General features: G+C 44.1%; 1 protein-coding gene across 1 annotated transcript in view; it reads left to right on the forward strand.

The window, feature by feature from the left end:
• The window catches only part of LOC144696326 (ubiquitin carboxyl-terminal hydrolase 47-like), an 83046-nt gene extending 64894 nt beyond the window's left edge, over positions 1-18152 (forward strand). The window contains exons 10-11 of the mRNA XM_078567543.1: positions 11989-12038; positions 13197-18152. Coding sequence (XP_078423669.1) covers positions 11989-12038; positions 13197-13272 — 126 coding nt within the window. The 3' untranslated portion in view covers positions 13273-18152. The remainder of the gene's footprint in view (positions 1-11988; positions 12039-13196) is intronic.
• The last annotated feature ends 433 nt before the right edge of the window (positions 18153-18585 follow it).

Raw genomic sequence — 18585 nt, forward strand, 5'->3', positions numbered from 1 at the left:
TCAATAAGATCATGACTGATCCGATTGTGGTCTCAACTCCACTTTCCTGTCCACCCTCAATAACCCTTGACTCCTGTCTAACTCAGCGTTCAATATATTCAATGAGCCAGACTCTGCAGACTCATCTCCTTCTTAAATGGGAGACCCCTTATTCTGAAACTGTGTCCTCTTGTTCTAGATTCCCCATTCCTTCTGGTCTACCCTGTCGAAGATCACCTCTCATTTTCCAAAACTCCAATAAGTGTAGACCAATCAGCTCAACTTTTCTTTATAACCTGTTTTCCTGGGAATCAATCTAATGGGCCTTCTCTGAATTGCATACAATGCAAATATATCCCTTCCTTCAATAAGGATAAGTCAATCCCAAATGAGATGCATCTAAGGATACTGAGGGAAGTAAGGGTGGAAATTGTGGAGGTACTGACCACAATCTTCCAATCTTATTTAGATACAGAGGTGGTGCCAGAGGACTGGAGAATTGTAAATGTTACACCTTGTTCAAAAATGGGCTTAAGGGTAAGCTCAGCAACTACAGGCCAGTCAGTTTAACCTCAGTGCTGGGAACAATAGTTCGAGACAACATTAGCAGTCACTTGGGTAAATAAATGCAGGTTAACCAGGGATAGCCAGCATTGAGTTGTAAAAGACAGACCATGCTTAACTAATCTAATTGAAGTTTTGATAAAGTAACAGAAGGGAATGTAGTAGTGTTGACTATATGGATTTTAAGAAACTGTTTAACAAAGTGCCACATAAAAGGCCTGTCAACAAAATTGAGGCTCATGGAATAGGAGGGGCAGTGGCCAATTAGATTTTAAAAACTGTCTTAAGGGCAGAAAGCAGCGAGTCATGGTAAATGGTTATTTTTCAGACTGCAGGATGATAGACAATGGCGTTCCCCAAGGGACAGTGCTAGGAACATTGCTTTTTTACTGTATATAAATGACTTGGATGTTGGAATATAGAGTAGAATTTCAAAATTTTCTGATGAAATGAAACTTGGAGAAGTGGCAAACATTGAGGATGATACGAATCACCTGCAATTAGATAGACTAGCAGAATGGCTGTTGGAATTTAATACAGAGAAGTGTGAGGTGATGCATTTTGCCAGGCGGGATAGGAAGAGGCAGTATAGACTAATGCCACAGTTCTAAAGAGTGTGCAGGAACAGACAGACCTAGGGGTGCATGTGCATTGATGTTTGAAAGTAGCAGGACATATTGAGAGAGTGATTAACAAAGCATTTGGGGTCTTGGGATTCATAAAGAGAGGCATTGAGTACAAAAGCAGGAAGTTAAACTGAACCTTTGTAAAGCTCTGGTTAGGCCCCGATTAGAGTATTGTGTCCAGCTCTGGTTGCCACACTTTAGGAAGGAACTGAGGGTCCTCGAGAGGGTGCGGAGGAGATTTACCAGAATGGTTTCAGGGGTGAGGGGATTTTAGCTACAAGGTTGGGTTGGAGAAGCCGGGGCTGTTCTCCTTGGAACAAAGGAGGTTGAGGGGAGATTTGAAGGTGGACAGGATTATGACAGGTAGACAGGGAAAAGCTGCTCACAGTACAAGGATTAGGCGACACCAATTTAAGATTTTTGACCATGGATGCGGGGAGAAGTGTAAGGAACAATGTTTTTATGCAACAAGTGGTAATGAGCTGGAACTCGCTGCCCATGAGGGTGGTGGGAGCTGACATAATCAATGATTTCAAAAGGAAATGAGATGGGCATTGAAGGAAGTGGACCTGCAGGGCTATGGGGATAAAATGGGGATTGAGAGCCAGAAGAAACTGATTTTATATGATTGGGAATAGAAGCGATGGCAACATGAGGAAGAGTTACTTTATACAGCGAGAGGTTAGGACCCATCAATTTTTGTATCTTCAGCAAATTTGGCAACATAACAAAAAGAAAGACTTGTATTTTTCACGACTACCACTCAACTCAAAGTGTTTTACAGCCACTGAGGTACTTTTTGAAGTGTAGTCACTGTTGTAACATAGGAAACACAGCAGCTAGTTTGTGCACAGCAAGCTCCCATAAACAGCAATGTGATAATGACAAGATAATCTGTTTTTCTTCTTGTGTGATGTTGATTGAGGGATAAATATTGGCCAGGACACCAGGCTAACTCCCCTGCTCGTCTTTTACATCCATCCAAACAGGTTGACAGGGCCTCAGTTTAACATCTCACCCTGGCACCTCCGACAGTGCAGCACTCCATCAGCACTGCATCGTCGGCCTTGATTTTGTACTCAGACCTTAAAGAATGGGACTTGAACCCAGAAACTTGTGATTCAGAGGCAAGAGCGCTACCAACTGAGACACAACTGATACACCCTGTCCCTACATTCAAGTCATTAACATAGATTGTAAATAGTTGAGGCCCACTCACTGATCCCCATGGCACCCAACTAGTTACAGTTTGACAACCTGAAAGTGACCCATTTATCCCGACCCTCTGCTTCCTGTTAGTTAGCCATTCCTCTATCCATGCTAATATATCACCCCCAACACCGTATCTTTTCAGTGCCACCTTACTGATTGCCTTTTCCACCCTGCTTGTTACATCTTCAAAGAATGTTAATAAATTTGTTAACGCAATTTTCCTTTCATAAAACCTTGTTGACGCTGTCTGATTATATTATGACTCTCTAAATGCAGGCTACTGCCTCTTTAATCATGGATTCTAGCATTTTCCCAATGACAGATGTTATACTAACTGGCCTATAGTTTCCTGCTTTCTGTCTCCCTCCTTTCTTGAATAGGTGATGTTACATTTGCAGTTTTCCAAATGGCTGGAAACTTTTAGAATTTAGGAAATTTTGGAAGATTATTAATGACTGGAAGTTCCCCTCCAAGTCAGTCACCATCCTGACTTGGAAATATATCACCGTTCCTTCACTGTCACTGGGTCAAAATCCTGGAACTCCTCACTAACAGCATGGTGGATGTGCCTACTCCACATCGACTGCAGCGGTTTAAGAAGGCAGCCCACCACCACCCTCTCAAGGGGCAATTAGGGATGGGCAATAAATGCTGGCCCAGCCAGCGAAGCCCACATCCTGTGAATTAATAAAGAAAAACTCATTAGGAGAAGTCTAGAGGGTTATGGACTGGGTGCAGGTCAATGGGATTAGTGGAATAATATTTCGGCACGGACTAGAAGGGCCGAATGGCCTGTTTTCTGTGCTGTAGTGTTCTATGGTTCTGTGGTTCTAGCATGACTGAGAAGGTCTTCGTTAGGGTTATGCTTGGAAGACTCCATCCACTTGCAGACTGAGCGTGGTTTCCATGCTGGCAGGTTGCCTGCGGACACGACCTTCTCCATAGGCTAGAGTCAAGACAAGTGTGGGGAACAGGGTATACCTCCATTCCTTACTTTTGTCGATCTCATGAAAGCACTTGAAACTGTCAGCAAGGAAGGTCTTTGCAAGATTTTGGGGAAAACTGGCTGTCAGCAAAGTTTCTCAGTCTCACCCACTCCTTTCATAACAATATGCTCTGCACTGTACAGTTTGACAGCTCCAATTTGGATAGTTTCAGAGTGAAGAATGGAGTGAAACAGGGCTATGTCCTAGTCCCCACTTTGTCGGATATTCTCTTCTCCGTGTTCCTAACCTTTGCCTTCCCTGCAGACATGGAAGGAGTCTACCGGATACTGGGTCAGACAGCAAGCTCTCCAATCTGTCTCGACAAAAATACAGCACATCCTGATCAGAGAACTTCTCTACACTGATGATGCCATGCTAGTCACCCATATAGAAACTCAGCTACAAAGGCTCATGGATTGTCTCTCCCACGCCTACAACTCCCTGACTATAAGCATCAAGAAAATCATGATTATGGGGGGAGGCAGTGGTGTAGTGGTATTGTCACTGGGCTAATAACCCAGGGACCCAGGGTAAAGCTCTGGCGACCCGAGTTTGAATCCCACCATAGCAGATGGTGAAATTTGAATTCAATAAAAATCTGGAATTAAAAGTCTAATGATGATCATGAAGCCTTTGCTGATTGTCGTAAAAACTCATCTGGTTCACTAATGTCTTTTAGAGAAGGAAATCTGCTGTCCTTACCAGGTCTGGCCTACATGTGACTTCAGACCCACAGCAATGTAGTTGGCTCTGAAATGCCCAGAACCTACACCATATGGACTGCAGCGGTTCAAGATGGTGGCTCACCATCACCATCTCAAGGGCAATTAGGGATGGGAAATAAATGCTGGCCTAGCCAGTGACGCCCACATCCTGTGAATAAATTAAAAAAAACTCTGTCCTGATCACCTGGAAGTGGTTTGTAAACTCTGCTGCCTCAATTCTGCAGTGACAGACAATCTGTCCCTTGATGCAGAATTTGATACACTTGTAGGGAAAGCAGTTACCAGCTTTGGCCAATTCACAAAATGTGCTTGGAATAATATCAAACTGACTCTAAGGGCCAAGATGCAGGTTTATGAGGCTGGTGTTGCCAGCACTTTGAGGTATGGTTGTGAAATATGGATGACGTACTGCTGTCAAGAAAGAAAGCTTGTTGAGCTCAGCAACTGTCACCTTTGCAGTTTGCAATGCATTCTAGACAAATCATGGAAGGACTAAATCATGAAGGCGGCAGTTCTCCCAAAGGCAAATCTCCCAAGCATCATCAAACAGAAGTAACTTCGCTGATCCAGGCACATTGATAGGACACATTCTCAAGGATATTCTGTATGGGGGAGAAGCCGGAGCCAGACCAGTAAAACGTCCAAAACTCCACTTCAAGGATGCTTCACAAACATGACGAGGGCCCTAAAGATTGATTTTCACACCTGGGAGTCATTAACTAATAACAAAGGGAAATGACAACATTACGTGTGGGCCAACATGCGTCACCATGACAATCAGTGGCTACAGCAGCCTGACAACAGCCAGCAACACTGTAAACACCAACAACCCATAATGACAACTGATAACCACTTCATGTGCAGCACTTGTGGCAGAAGCTGCCTCTCCTGGATTGGTCTCTTCAGCTGTCAGCAAAATAAACAACAGTGGGGAAACCCCATCCCCAATAGATTGGATTTCCTACATGTCCATTATCTAACGCAGTGGAAGGATGTCAACAATTGCTCATCTTCTGTCATACCTTTTAATCTAATTTCCAAATCCACTTGGCCAACTCACCGCTCATACCTATATAATTGGCTTTATTTAAGTTTAATGTTTGTTTAACATCTCCTTATTCCCCATTATAATTTCTCCTGTCTCAGCCTCACCCTTGTTTTGGACTTAAGTATGTCACTCTTGAACTCACTATGAAATTCTATCATGTTCTGATCACGTTTCCCCAGATGATCCTTGACCATGGGATCACTTGCTGTGGACGCAGCAAACTGACCATGGAAACATGGTGTCTTGTTACACAAGACAAGGTCGAAAATATCCTCTTCCTTGGTTTGTTTCTTGCTGTTGTTCTAAGACACTGTCTCGGATCAATCTATGAACCAATCCTCCAAGCTACTTTTCCTGATTTGATTTATCTAGTCTAAATGAAAATGGAAGCCCTTCACAATTACTGCATTGCCTTTGTTACAGCCTCCTATCAATCCTTGATTAATACTTTAACTCTATAGCTACTGTTAGGCAGGCAATAAACAACGGCCACACCATTCTCTGACTCTCATTTCTCATCTTCACTCCTATTGATTCTATTTCCTGCTCTTCGGAGCCAAGATCCATCTTCAGTCCTGTCCTTATGTCATCCTTAATGATCAGAGCTTTCCACACCCAACCCACACCCTTCTGTTTTACTTCTCTTTTTAAAAATATCAGCTATTTGTAATATTTAGTTCCCAAACTTGGTTTACCAAACACCAGGTCTCTGTAATAGCGATTACATCAAACCCATTTATCTCAATTTGTGCCATTAATTTATCTATCTTAATACAAATGCTCTGTGCACTCAGACAAAACACTTAAAATTATAACTTTTTACCATTTTTCCTGATTAGATCTTATGGCACTATTACTGTTAAACTTTTTTGCCCCTTCCTGTCACCCTCTGCTTACCTCTACCCAAATTGCTACACTAATCTACAGCCTTGACTTTTCTCTTTAGATATATATTCCCCTCAGCTGATTCCTGGCTCCTACACCTCCTCCCCCGCCTGTTTTTGGAGTAATATTCTGTCTACAGTCCCAGTTTTGTGATTCGCTAAGACGCTGACCCCAGTCCCAGTTTAAGGGGAGCCCATCCCAAAGGAATAGTTCCCCCTTTCCCCAGTACCAGTGTGAGTACCTGCCTGATTCTCAGTTACCACCCCCCTCCAGCTATCCCTGACCATTAACCAGACCCATGCCACTTCCTAACTTGCCTCCTGGATTGAAGTGTGCAGGTAACTCTACCCGTCTCTGATGGCCCACAGTGTTTGTAACTCAGACTCCAGCTCAACAAACTCTGAGTTGAAATTTCTCAAGCTGCAGGCACTTATCACAGATATGTTTGATCGGTATCACAGTCTCCACAAATTCCCATATGCTGCAGTTGCTTTTGTTTATTCATTCATGGGATGTGGGCATCGCTGGCTGGGCCAGCATTTATTGCCCATCCCTAGTTGCCCTTGAGAAGATTGTGGTGTGTCACCTTCTTGAACCGCTGCAGTCCATGTGGTGTAGATACACCCACAGTGCTGTTAGGGAGGGAGTTCCATGATTTTGACCCAGCGACAGTGAAGGAACGGTGATATATTTCCAAGTCAGGATGGTGAGTGACTTGGAAGGAAATTTCCAGGTGGTGGTGTTCTCATGTGCCTTCTGCCCTTGTTTCTAGATGGTGGCAATCATGGGTTTGGAAGGTGCTGTCTAAGGAGCCTTGGTGAATTCCTATAGTGTATCTTGTAGATGGTACACACTGCTGCTATTGTGCGTCGGTGGTGGAGGGAGTGAATGTTTGTGGATGTGGTGCCAATCAAGCGGGCTGCTTTGTCCTGGACGGTGTCAATCTTCTTGAGTGTTGTGGGAGCTGCACTCATCCAGGCAAGTAGGGAGCATTACATCACACTCCTGACTTGTGCCTTGTAGATGGTGGACAGGCTTTGGGGAGTCAGGAGGTGAGTTACTCACAGCAGGATTCCCAGCCTCTGACCTGCTCTTGTAACCACAGTATTTATATGGCTAGTCCAGTTCAATTTCTGGTCAATGGTAACCCCCAGGATGTTGATAGTGGTGGATTCAGTGATGGTATGTAAGGGATGATGGTTAGATTCTCTCTTTTTGGAGATGGTCATTGCCTGACACTTACATGGCATGAATGTTATTTGCAACTTGTCAGCCCAAGCCTGGACATTTGGACATGGACTGCTTCAGTATCTGAGGAGTCGCGAATGGTGCTGAACATTGTGCAATCATCAGTGAACATCCCCACTTCTGACCTTATGAAGGAAGGAAGGTAATTGATGAAGCAGCTGAAGATGGTTGGGCTGAGGACACTACCCTGAGGAACTCCTGCAGTGTTGTCCTGTGACTGAGGTTATTGACCTCCAACAACCACAACCACCTTCCTTTGTGCTAGCTATGACTCCAACTAGTGGAGAATTTTCCCCCTGATTCCCATTGACTCCAGTTTTGCTAGGGCTCCTTGATGCTACACTCAGTCAAATGCTGCCTTGATGTCAAGGGCAGTTACTCTCACCTCACCTTGAGAGTTCAGGTCTTTTGTCCAAGCTTGAAGCAAGGCTGTAATGAGGCCAGGTGCTGAGTGACCCTGGCGGAACCCAAACTGAACGTCGCTGAGCAGGCTATTGCTCAGCAAGAGCCACTTGATAGCACTATTGATGACCTCTTCCATCACTTTACTGATGATGGAGAGCAGGCTGATGGGGGATTGGCTGAGTTGGATTTGCCCTGCATTTTGTGCACAGGACATAACTGGGCAATTTTCCACATAGCTGGGTAGATGCCAGTGTTGTAGCTGTACTGGGACAGCTTGGCTAGGGACATGGTAAGTTCTGGAGCACAAGTTGTCAGTATTATTGCCGGAATGTTGTCAGGGCCAATAAGCCTTTGCAGTATCCAGTGCCTTCAGCCGTTTCTTGATATCACGTGGGGTGAATCGAATTGGCTGAAGACTGGCATCTGTGATGCTGGGGACCTCTGGAGGAGGCCGTGATGGATCATCCACTTGGCACTTCTGGCTGAAGATTGCAGCAAATGCTTCAGCCTTATCTTTTGCATTGATGTGCTGGGCTCCTCCATCATTGAGAATGGGGATATTTGTGGAGCCTCTTCCTCCAGTGAGCTGTTTAGTTGTCCAAAACTATTCACGACTGGATGTGGCAGGACTGCAGAGCTTAAATCTGTTCTGTTGGTTATGGAATCACTTAGCTAGGCTATAATTTATTGCCCATCCCTAATTGCCCTTGTTCAGAGGACATTTAAGAGTCAACCACATTTCTGCAGGTCTGGAGTCAGGACGGCAGAATTCCTTGGGCATTAGTGAACCAGATAGGTTTTTACAGCAATCGACAATTAGACTTTTAATTCAGATTCTTATTAAATTCAATGACCTCTTGCCATGGTGGGATTTGAACCCGGGTCCCCAGATAATTACCCTGGGTAATTTCTCGATTACCACATCAGCGACAATGCCACTATGCTATCGTCAGGGTTGTAGCTTCACCAGGTTGACACCTCATTTTTAGGAATGCCTGGTGCTGCTCCTGGCATGCCCTCCTGCACTCTTCATTGAATCAGAGTTGATCCCCTGACTTGATGGTAATAGTAGAGTGGGGGATATGCCAGGCCATGAGGTTACAGATTGTGTTCGAGTACAATTCTGCTGCTGCTGATGGCCCACAGCGCCTCATGGATACCCAGTCTTGAGTTGCCACACCTGTTTGAAATCTATCCCATTTAGCATGGTGGTTGTGCCACACAACACAATGGAGGGCATCCTCAATATGAAGGCGGGACTTCGTCTCCACAATGACTGTGTGGTGGTCACTCTTACTGATACTGTCATGGACAGATGCATCCGTGGCAGACAGGTTGGTGAGGATGGGATCAAGTATGTTTTTCACTCTTGTTGGTTCCCTTACCACCTGCTGTGGACCCAGTCTAGCAGATATGTCACTTAGGACTCAGCCAGCTCGGTCTATAGTGGTGCTGCTGAGCCACTCTTGGTGATGGACATTGAAGTGCCCCACCCAGAGAATATTCTGTACTCTTGTTGCCCTCAGTGCTTCCTCCAAGTGATGTTCAACATGGAGGAGTACTGATTCATCAGCTGAGGGAGGATGGTACATGGTAATCAGCAGGAGGTTTCCTTGTCCATGTTTTACTTGATTTCATGAGACTTCATGGGGTCAGGAGTTGATGTTGAGGACTCCCAGGGCATCTCCCTCCCGACTGTGTACCACTGTGCCGCCACCTCTGCCAGGTCTGTCCTGCCAGTGGGACAGGACATACCCAGGGATGTTGATGGTGGTGGTGGTGTCTGGGACATTATCTGTAAGGAATGATTCTGTGAGTATGTCTGTGTCAGGCTGTTACTTGACTAGTCTGTGAGACAGCTCTCCCAATTTTGGCACTGGCCCCCAGATGTTAGTAAGGAGGACTCTGCAGGGTCGACAGGGCTGACTCAGGGCTGAGCTGTCTCACAGATTAATCAAGCAACAGCCTGACATAGTCATCCTCACGGAATCATATCTTACAGATAATGTCCCAGACACCATCACCATCTCTAGGTGTGTCCTGTCCCACCAGCCATTGTCATTTCTGGTCCCTAGGTCAACGCTGGGTGGTCCATCCAGTTTAACAGTTTGATACAACTGAGTAGCTTGCTAGGTCATTTCAGAGGGCATTTAAGAGTCAACCACATTGCTGTGGGTCTGGAGTCACATGTAGGCCAGACCAGGTAAGGACGGCAGATTTCCTTCCCTAAAGGACATTTGTGAACCAGATGGGTTTTTACAACAATCGATAAAGGTCATCATCAGACTTTTAATTCCAGATTTTTTTTTATTGAATTCAAATTCCATCATCTGCTGAGAGCCTGTGGATTACCAGCCCAGTGACAATACACCATCGCCTCCCCCTGTCCTGACATCCCAATCGAACTATGTTTTATTTGTTTTGTGTAATATTTTATGTATTTAATCAACTTTGTTTTTGAATTTTAGTCTTTTTACTAATTATTTGATCCAATTTAAGTTGTAGAAAGATTACAATTTTATCCTTACACAGATTCATGCTCTGTGATATATGTTCCTTAGACAGGTTCATGCTCTGTGATATATGTTCCTTAGACAGGTTCATGCTCTGTGATACGTGTTCCTTAGACAGGTTCATGCTCTGTGATATATGTTCATTAGACAGGTTCATGTTCGGTGATATATGTTCCTTAGACGAGTTCATGCTCTGTGATATATGTTCCTTAGTCAGGTTCATGCTCTGTGATATATGTTCCTTAGACAGGTTCATGCTCTGTGATATATGCTCCTTAGACAGGGTCATGCTCTGTGATATATGCTCCGTAGACAGGGTCGTGCTCTGTGATATATATTCCTTAGATAGGTTCATGCTCTGTGATATATGTTCCTTAGACAGGTTCATGCTCTGTGATACATGTTCCTTAGTCAGGTTCATGCTCTGTGATATATGTTCCTTAGTCAGGTTCATGCTCTGTGACATATGCTCCTTAGACAGGGTCATGCTCAGTGATATATGCTCCGTAGACAAGTTCATGCTCTGTGATATATGCTCCTTAGACAGGGTCATGCTCTGTGATATATGCTCCGTAGACAGGGTCGCGCTCTGTGATATATATTCCTTAGATAGGTTCATGCTCTGTGATATATGTTCCTTAGACAGGTTCATGCTCTGTGATACATGTTCCTTAGTCAGGTTCATGCTCTGTGATATATGTTCCTTAGTCAGGTTCATGCTCTGTGACATATGCTCCTTAGACAGGGTCATGCTCTGTGATATATGCTCCGTAGACAGGGTCATGCTCTGTGATATGTGCTCCGTAGACAGGTTCATGCTCTGTGATATATGTTCCTTAGACAGGTTCATGCTCTGTGATACATGTTCCTTAGACAGGTTCATGCTCTGTGATATATGTTCATTAGACAGGTTCATGTTCGGTGATATATGTTCCTTAGACGAGTTCATGCTCTGTGATATATGTTCCTTTCGTCAGGTTCATGCTCTGTGATATATGTTCCCTAGACAGGTTCATGTTCGGTGATATATGTTCCTTAGACAAGTTCATGCTCTGTGATATATGCTCCTTAGACAGGGTCATGCTCTGTGATATATGCTCCGTAGACAGGTTCATGCTCTGTGATATATGTTCCTTAGATAGGTTCATGCTCTGTGATATATGTTCCTTAGACAGGTTCATGCTGTGTGATATATGCTCCTTAGACAAGTTCATGCTCTGTGATATATGTTCCTTAGACAGGTTCATGCTGTGTGATATATGTTCCTTAGACAGGTTCATGCTCTGTGATATATGTTCCTTAGACAGGTTCATGCTCTGTGATATATGTTCCTTAGACAGGTTCATGCTCTGTGATATATGTTCCTTAGACCGGTTCATGCTCTGTGATATATGTTCCTTAGACAGGTTCATGCTCTGTGATATATGTTCCTTAGACAGGTTCATGCTCTGTGATATGTGTTCCTTAGACAGGTTCATGCTCTGTGATATGTGTTCGTTAGACAGGTTCATGCTCTGTAATATATGTTCCTTAGACAGGTTCATGCTCTGTGATATATGTTCCTTAGTCAGGTTCATGCTCTGTGATATATGTTCCTTAGACAGGTTCATGCTCTGTGATATATGTTCCTTAGACAGGGTCATGCTCTGTGATATATGTTCCTTAGACAGGGTCATGCTCTGTGATATATGTTCCTTAGACAGGTTCATGCTCTGTGATATATGTTCCTTAGACAGGTTCCTTAGACTGTGCTGTACCAGCCACAGTAATGCTAATGCGGGTTGTTTCCATTGGCAGGTTTCGTGGGCCAAAGTTACGCAGACCTTTGGGGGACATGCATCTATATGGTGAGTATTTTATTGAACTGAACTGAAACTCCTTGAACTGAAACTCTCCACTCTTGTGGTTTTTGCTGCTTCCGAACAGTAACCTGTCTGGATTCCAAGCAAAGAGGGAATGAGCTGGGTGTTCAGTATTGGACCAGGTACACGTTCTCTTAGTCAGGATCCTTTCCCAGTTTATTCATTGCATCCCTGACATCCATTTTCTGAATGAAATTGATCAGATGAATGGGCAGCGAGGTGTTCCACGTTTCTACCCTGTTAGTGTCCCATCAATTTTACAGAATGGATTTGTAGACTCCTGCTGTAGCAAAACACCCCTTCTTTTATATTCCATTACCCGTGCAATAAACAACACTATTCTATTTGCCTTCCCAATCACTTGCTGTATCCACAATGGGTTTTCCAAGGGGAACTGCATCTTCTCTGTTTTGGAGAAGTGTTGGGTGGAAGTGATTGAGCTATACCAGTGACAGACTGTACCCACCTGACTGATACACATTTACAGATAGCAGCTCCCATCTGACAGTGAATACAGAACTGGCTACCAAGGCTCAGAATCAAAAGAGCCAGAAACCAAACTCTGCTACAAACTGCAAGGACACCCACAGAAGCCATCCACCACAGTGCTGGCACTGCCAATGATGGCAGTGGTCAGCTGTGCCCCCTCCCATGCTCTTTCTCTGGTCCTTTCAGGAATACTACTGAGTTGTTTTGTGAGAATGGGCTCCCTGGAATGGGAAGCAGAGCCCCCTCCTCACACCCAGCAGCCCCAGCAGTGTGATACCGGTCTCGCGGTCATAGACCAAGTTCCCTACCTCTTGTTTGGCTGGATTTGATGGGCAGTGTAGCCTCTCAAAGAGCCTTTGCTATTGAATGCCAGAACAGAATTGAGGGGGTGAATGGCCTACCCCTATTCCTAATTATGAAAGCGTCACTCTGCCCACTCTCCCCCACGCCCACCTCTCTCTGGTATACATCATAGATCCAGTATCAAAGCTGGAGGGAATCTAGTCAGTGAACCTGCTGTCATTGCCCACAGCAGGCTGGTCCATAGTCTTGTTCCGTGTGCCTCCCAGGGGTTTGCTGTTGGTCAGTGTGTGGTCAGTGGTGATTATTGAGGACTGCCCTGCTGTAATGTTTATTAATGCTCTCTTTCTGCAGGACTGAGACAGCGTACATGCTGTTGTACAAGAGAGTGAAGCAGGAGACTGAACCCTCTTCTGCAGCTGGACAATAAATGGATGAGGCAGCTCCTCCCTCAGGCTGATGGATTGTGAAGAACAGAACTTGTACCAAGATCTGACATTTCTGATTTTTGTAGACACTGCTGTCAACAACAATTTGCATTTATATAATCACAGGAGAATTCTTAAACAAAATTTGTCATCGTGTCATAAGGTGATGCTAGAAGTAACTAAAAAGTCAAAGAGACATTGAGGGGTGTCTTAAAGGTGGAAAGAGAGGCAGTGGGGCTTAGAGAGTGAATTCATCTTGGCAGCTGAAGACAAGGCCACCAACAGCGGAGCGATTAAAATGACCGATACTGCAGGGCCAATTGGAAGAGTTCAGATATCCCAGAGGTTTGGAGGGTCGGAGGAGAGTTTTTCAAATTAAGGCATTATCGAACCCATTAGCCAATGTATGCCAGCGAGTACAGGGTTGATTGGACTTGGAATGAGCCAGGATATGTGCATCTACGCTGTCTATCCCTTTAAGTATTTTATAGTTTTCAATGGGATCACCTCTCATTCTTCAAACTCTAGAGAACACAGGCCCAGTTTCCCCAATCTCTCTTCATAAGACAGTCCCGCCATCCCAGGAACACTCCCTCTATGGCAATAATATCCTTTCTGAGGGAAGGGGATCAAAACTGCACACAGTACTCCAGGTGCAGTCTAACCAAGCTTCTATACAATTGAAGCAAGACTTCACTACTCAAATCCTCTTGTAATAGAAGCTAACATTCCATTAGCCTCCCTAGTTGCCTGCTGCACCTGCATGTTAGCTTTCAGTGACTCATGGATAAGGACACCCAGTTCCCTTTGTACATCTACACTTTCTAATCTCTTAGCATTTAGGAAATACTCTACACATCTGTTTCTCCTACCAAAGCGATAACCTCACATTTTTCCACATTATTTTCCATCTGCCATGTTCTTAGTCTGTCCAAATCCCCTTGAAGCCGCTTTACATCTTCCTCACAACACACATTCCCACCTAGCTTTGTATCATCCGTGAACTTGGAAATATTACATTTGGTCCCCACATCTAAATCATTGATATATTTTGTGAACAGCTGGGGCCCAAGTACTGACCCTTCCAGTACCCCACTAGTCATAGCCTGACAACGCGAGAATGACCTGTTTATTCCTACTCTCTGTTTCCTGCCTGTTAACCAATCCTTAATCCATGCCAATATATTGCCCCCTATCCCATGTGCTTTTATTTTGCTAACCAAACTCCTGTGGGAGACTTTATCAAAAGCCTTCTGAAAATCCAAGTATACTACATCCATCGACTCTCCTTTATCAATTCTGTTAGTAACATCCTCAAAAAACTCCAACAAGTTCATCAAACATGATTTCCCATTTGCTAATCCATGCTGACTATGCCCAATCAGATCACTATTATCCAAGTGTCTATTTATCACCGTTTATAATAGATCATCACATTTTCCCCTACCACTGATGTAAGGCCAACAGGTCTGTAGTTCCCTGTTTTCACTCTCTCTTCCTTCTTAAATAGTGGGTGACATTTTCTACCTTCCAATCTGCAGGAACCGTTCCAGAATCTATAGAATTGTGGAAGATGATCACCAATGCATCCACGATCTCCATAGCAACCTCTTTCAACACTCGGGAATGTTGAACATCAGCTCCCAGGGACTTATCAACCTTCAGTCCCATTAATTTCTCCAACACAACCTTCTTACTTATACTAATTTCCTTCAACGCCTCATTCTCCCTGGTCCCTTGGATCTCAAATTCTGGGTGATTTCTTGCATCTTCCTTAGTGAAGATAGACACAAAGTAATCATTCAGCTTCTCTGCCATTATGAAATCTCCTGACTCTACTTGTAATGGACCCACATTTGTCTTAGCCAAACGTTTCCTTTTTACATACCTATAGAAGCTTTTAGTCCATTATGTTTTTTGCTAGTTTACATTCGTATTCTATTCTCCTTTTATCAGTTTCTTGGTACTCCTTTGCCATATCCTAAAATCCTCCCAATCTGCAGGTTTACTACCACTTCTGGCAACTTTATAGGCCTTTTTTAATCTTATATAATCCTTAACTTCCTTTGTTAGTCACTGTTGACTGACTTCTTTTTGAGTTTTTGTGCCTTTGAGAAATATATTATTTCTGTAAATTATGTAATAATTCTTTAAATACTATCCATTGCCTCTGTATTTTTCCAATCCCCCTCAGTGAATTTACCCCTCATAATTTCCTTTGTTCAAATTTAACACCTGGCTTCATATTGAACAACCTCACTTTCAAACAGAATGTAAAATTCTATCATACTCTGGTCACTCATCCCTAAAGGTTCTTTTACAGCAAGATGATTAATTAGCCCATTTTCTGTTACATAATACTAGATCTAAAATAGCCTGTTCTCTAGTCGCTTCCTCAACATACTGCTCTAGAAAACCATCCCTAACACACTCCAGAAACTCGTCCTCCACAGCATTACTGATTAAGTTTACCCTGTTTATGTGCAGGCTGAAGTCACCCATGATTATTGTATTCGGCATGCTACATGCTTCTCTAATCTCCTGGTTAATACCATGCCTCACACTACCACTACTGTTTGGTAGCCGATAAACAACTCCTACCAACGTTTGCTGCCCTTTGCTGTTTCTTAGCTCCACCCAAACAGACTCCACATTATATGTTCTTCTGATCTGAGGTCCTCCTTTACTGATCCCATCCCTCATCATCAGGAGAACACCACCTCCTTTTCCTTTTTGCCTGTCCTTCCTAAATGTCAGATATTCTTGAATATTCAGTTCCCAGTCTTGGTCACCCTGTAGCCATGCTTCTGTAATGGCAATTAGATCATACCCATTTACCTCTATTTGTGCCTTTAAATCATCTACCTTGTTGTGAATGCTGCATAATTCAGGTAGAGTGTCCTTAACTTTGTATTTTTGACATTATTCCACATTCTAAGCTTAATAGATGCTCAGCTGCATTCCACCTGCCTTCTAATCTCACTTGCCAGTTTTCTACTTCCTGTTACCAGCTTTACTTCTTTCCAACTGGAGCCACCCCTCAGGTTCCCACCCCCCTGACAAAATAGTTTAAACTCTCCCCAACAGCACAAGCAATTTCTCCCTGCCCCAGTCCTTCTAGGGTGTGACCCGTCCAGCTTGTACAGGTCCCACCTGCTCTAGAACCAGTCCCAATGCCTCCGAAATCTGTTTTCCCCCCATACGAATCCTCCAGCCATGTGTTGAATTGCTCAATCCTCCTATTCCTATGCCCACTAACACGTGGCACTGGGAGTAATCCTGAGATTACTGCTCGAGGTCCTGCTTTTTAGTTTCCTTCCTAACTAAAATCTGCTTTCAGGGCCCCATCCCTCTTCCTACCTATGTCATTGGCACCAATGTAGACCACAACCTCTGGCTGCTCACTCTTCCCCCAGAAGGATATCTTGGAGCCACTCTCTGACATCCTTGATCCTGGCACCAGGAAGGCAGCACACCGTCCTGGAGTCATGTTTGCTGCCTCAGAAACACCTGCCTGATCTCCTGACTATTGAATCCCCTGTCACTGTTGCTTTTCCACTCTTCTTCCTCCCCTCCTGTGCAGTTGAGCCGCCTGTGGTACCATGGACTTGTCTCTGGCTGCACTCCCCTGAAGAACCATCACCCTCACCAGTATCCAAAATGGAAAACTGATCAACAAGCAAGATAGACACAGGGGACTCCTGCACTATCTGCCTGGTTCTTTTAGACTGTGCACCCATGCAGCACTCAATGCAGACTGGGGAGTTGCTGATTCTTACACTTGCTTATGGCTTCAATTTTTGTGATTCTGACATTTCTGATTATCTGTTGCAAACAAAGAATTTAGTCCTTTAAAAATTTTATCCCTGTAATTGGGAGTTTGCTGGGAGTTGGCCAGAGCTGCAGTGAGGGAGGAAGCTGATCGCTTTCACAGACAACGTGTATTCACTTATAACATGAATACATTGGATGATTCAGTACGTTAGACATTGACCCAGATTCAAGAGCAGCTAACTTTGATGCCTAGGATCCCTATACGAATTATTTTGGGCTGTCTCAAACAAATCTCCAGTTGGTATGGGCTCCAGAGCTCTCTGCAGAGCAAGATGGACAAATCTCAACCACACGATACAGCTGGTTGGTAAAAGAAAATGTGTTCCACTGCTGTGGAAGAATATTTTGGGGGGGAAGAAGGAGCTTGACCCTAAATCTAACCCCATACTGTACCTGTCCTGGGAGTGTTTGATGGGGACAGTGTAGAGGGAGCTTTACTCTGTACCTAACCCCATGCTGTACCTGCCCTAGGAGTGTTTGATGGGGACAGTGTAGAGGGAGATTTACCTTGTATCTTTGCTCTTGTGTCTGCATCAGAAAGTCATGGGTTCAAGTCCCACTCTAGATACAAGAGCACATGACATCCCAGTGCAGTACTGAGGAGTGTTACAATGTTGAAGGTACCCTTTTGAATGAGACGGTGAACTGAAGTCATTTATTCCCTTAAAGGATGATGTAATAGCCCCATGAGGAAGGGCAGGGGAGTTCTCCATGTGTCCTGAAAAATATTCCACCACCAAAATGAATTCTCCTGCTTGTCTGTCTTTTCACTCTTTGTGGGATCTTACTCTGCAGGCCATATGATGTCACTTTGAAAGTAATTCATTGACTGTGAAGCACTTTGGGACTTTCTGGGGATATGAAAGGTGATTTATAACAGCATTATTTGAATTCTCTCTCTCTTTTCTGTAGCATTGCAGCCATATCCTGTGTGTTTATGAGAAGGAAATAGTTGAATCGAATACATATGATTTTATGTAAAACACATATTAGCTGAGAAATTCTATAATAAAGATTTTACTATTAAACATGCAACAATTATAATATTTCACTAACATTTTGAACAGTCATCCTTATCACTGCTTCAAGGCCTGTCCCCATTGCCACTGCAGCTTAATGCACTGGTACCAGCCACAGGTAGGATTATAGAGGGCAGGAGCTGGCCGGATATGGTGGAAGTGTGTGGTGGGAGTGTCACTTTTATATTCAGTCAATTATTGCTTTAAAAAGGCCTTTTGGTGGTGAGCTCCATTGAAGCAGCGTGGTTAGATGGCTGTATTCCTGAACGCAGTGTGCCTGGCTCCAACTCTGCACTTGGCACGTCATAATATTCAAGGCTATGGGCCAAGTGCTGGTAAATGGGATTAGGTAGGTAGGTCAGGTGTTTCTCATGTGTCGGTGCAGACTCGATGGGCCAAAGGGCCTCTTCTGCACTGTGATTCTGCAGCTGTTCAGGGCTAGCTCAGTTGTTCCCACCAAGC

The sequence above is a fragment of the Cetorhinus maximus genome, chromosome 22 (genome assembly GCF_964194155.1).
Source record: "Cetorhinus maximus chromosome 22, sCetMax3.hap1.1, whole genome shotgun sequence".
In the NCBI taxonomy this organism is placed as follows: domain Eukaryota; kingdom Metazoa; phylum Chordata; class Chondrichthyes; order Lamniformes; family Cetorhinidae; genus Cetorhinus; species Cetorhinus maximus.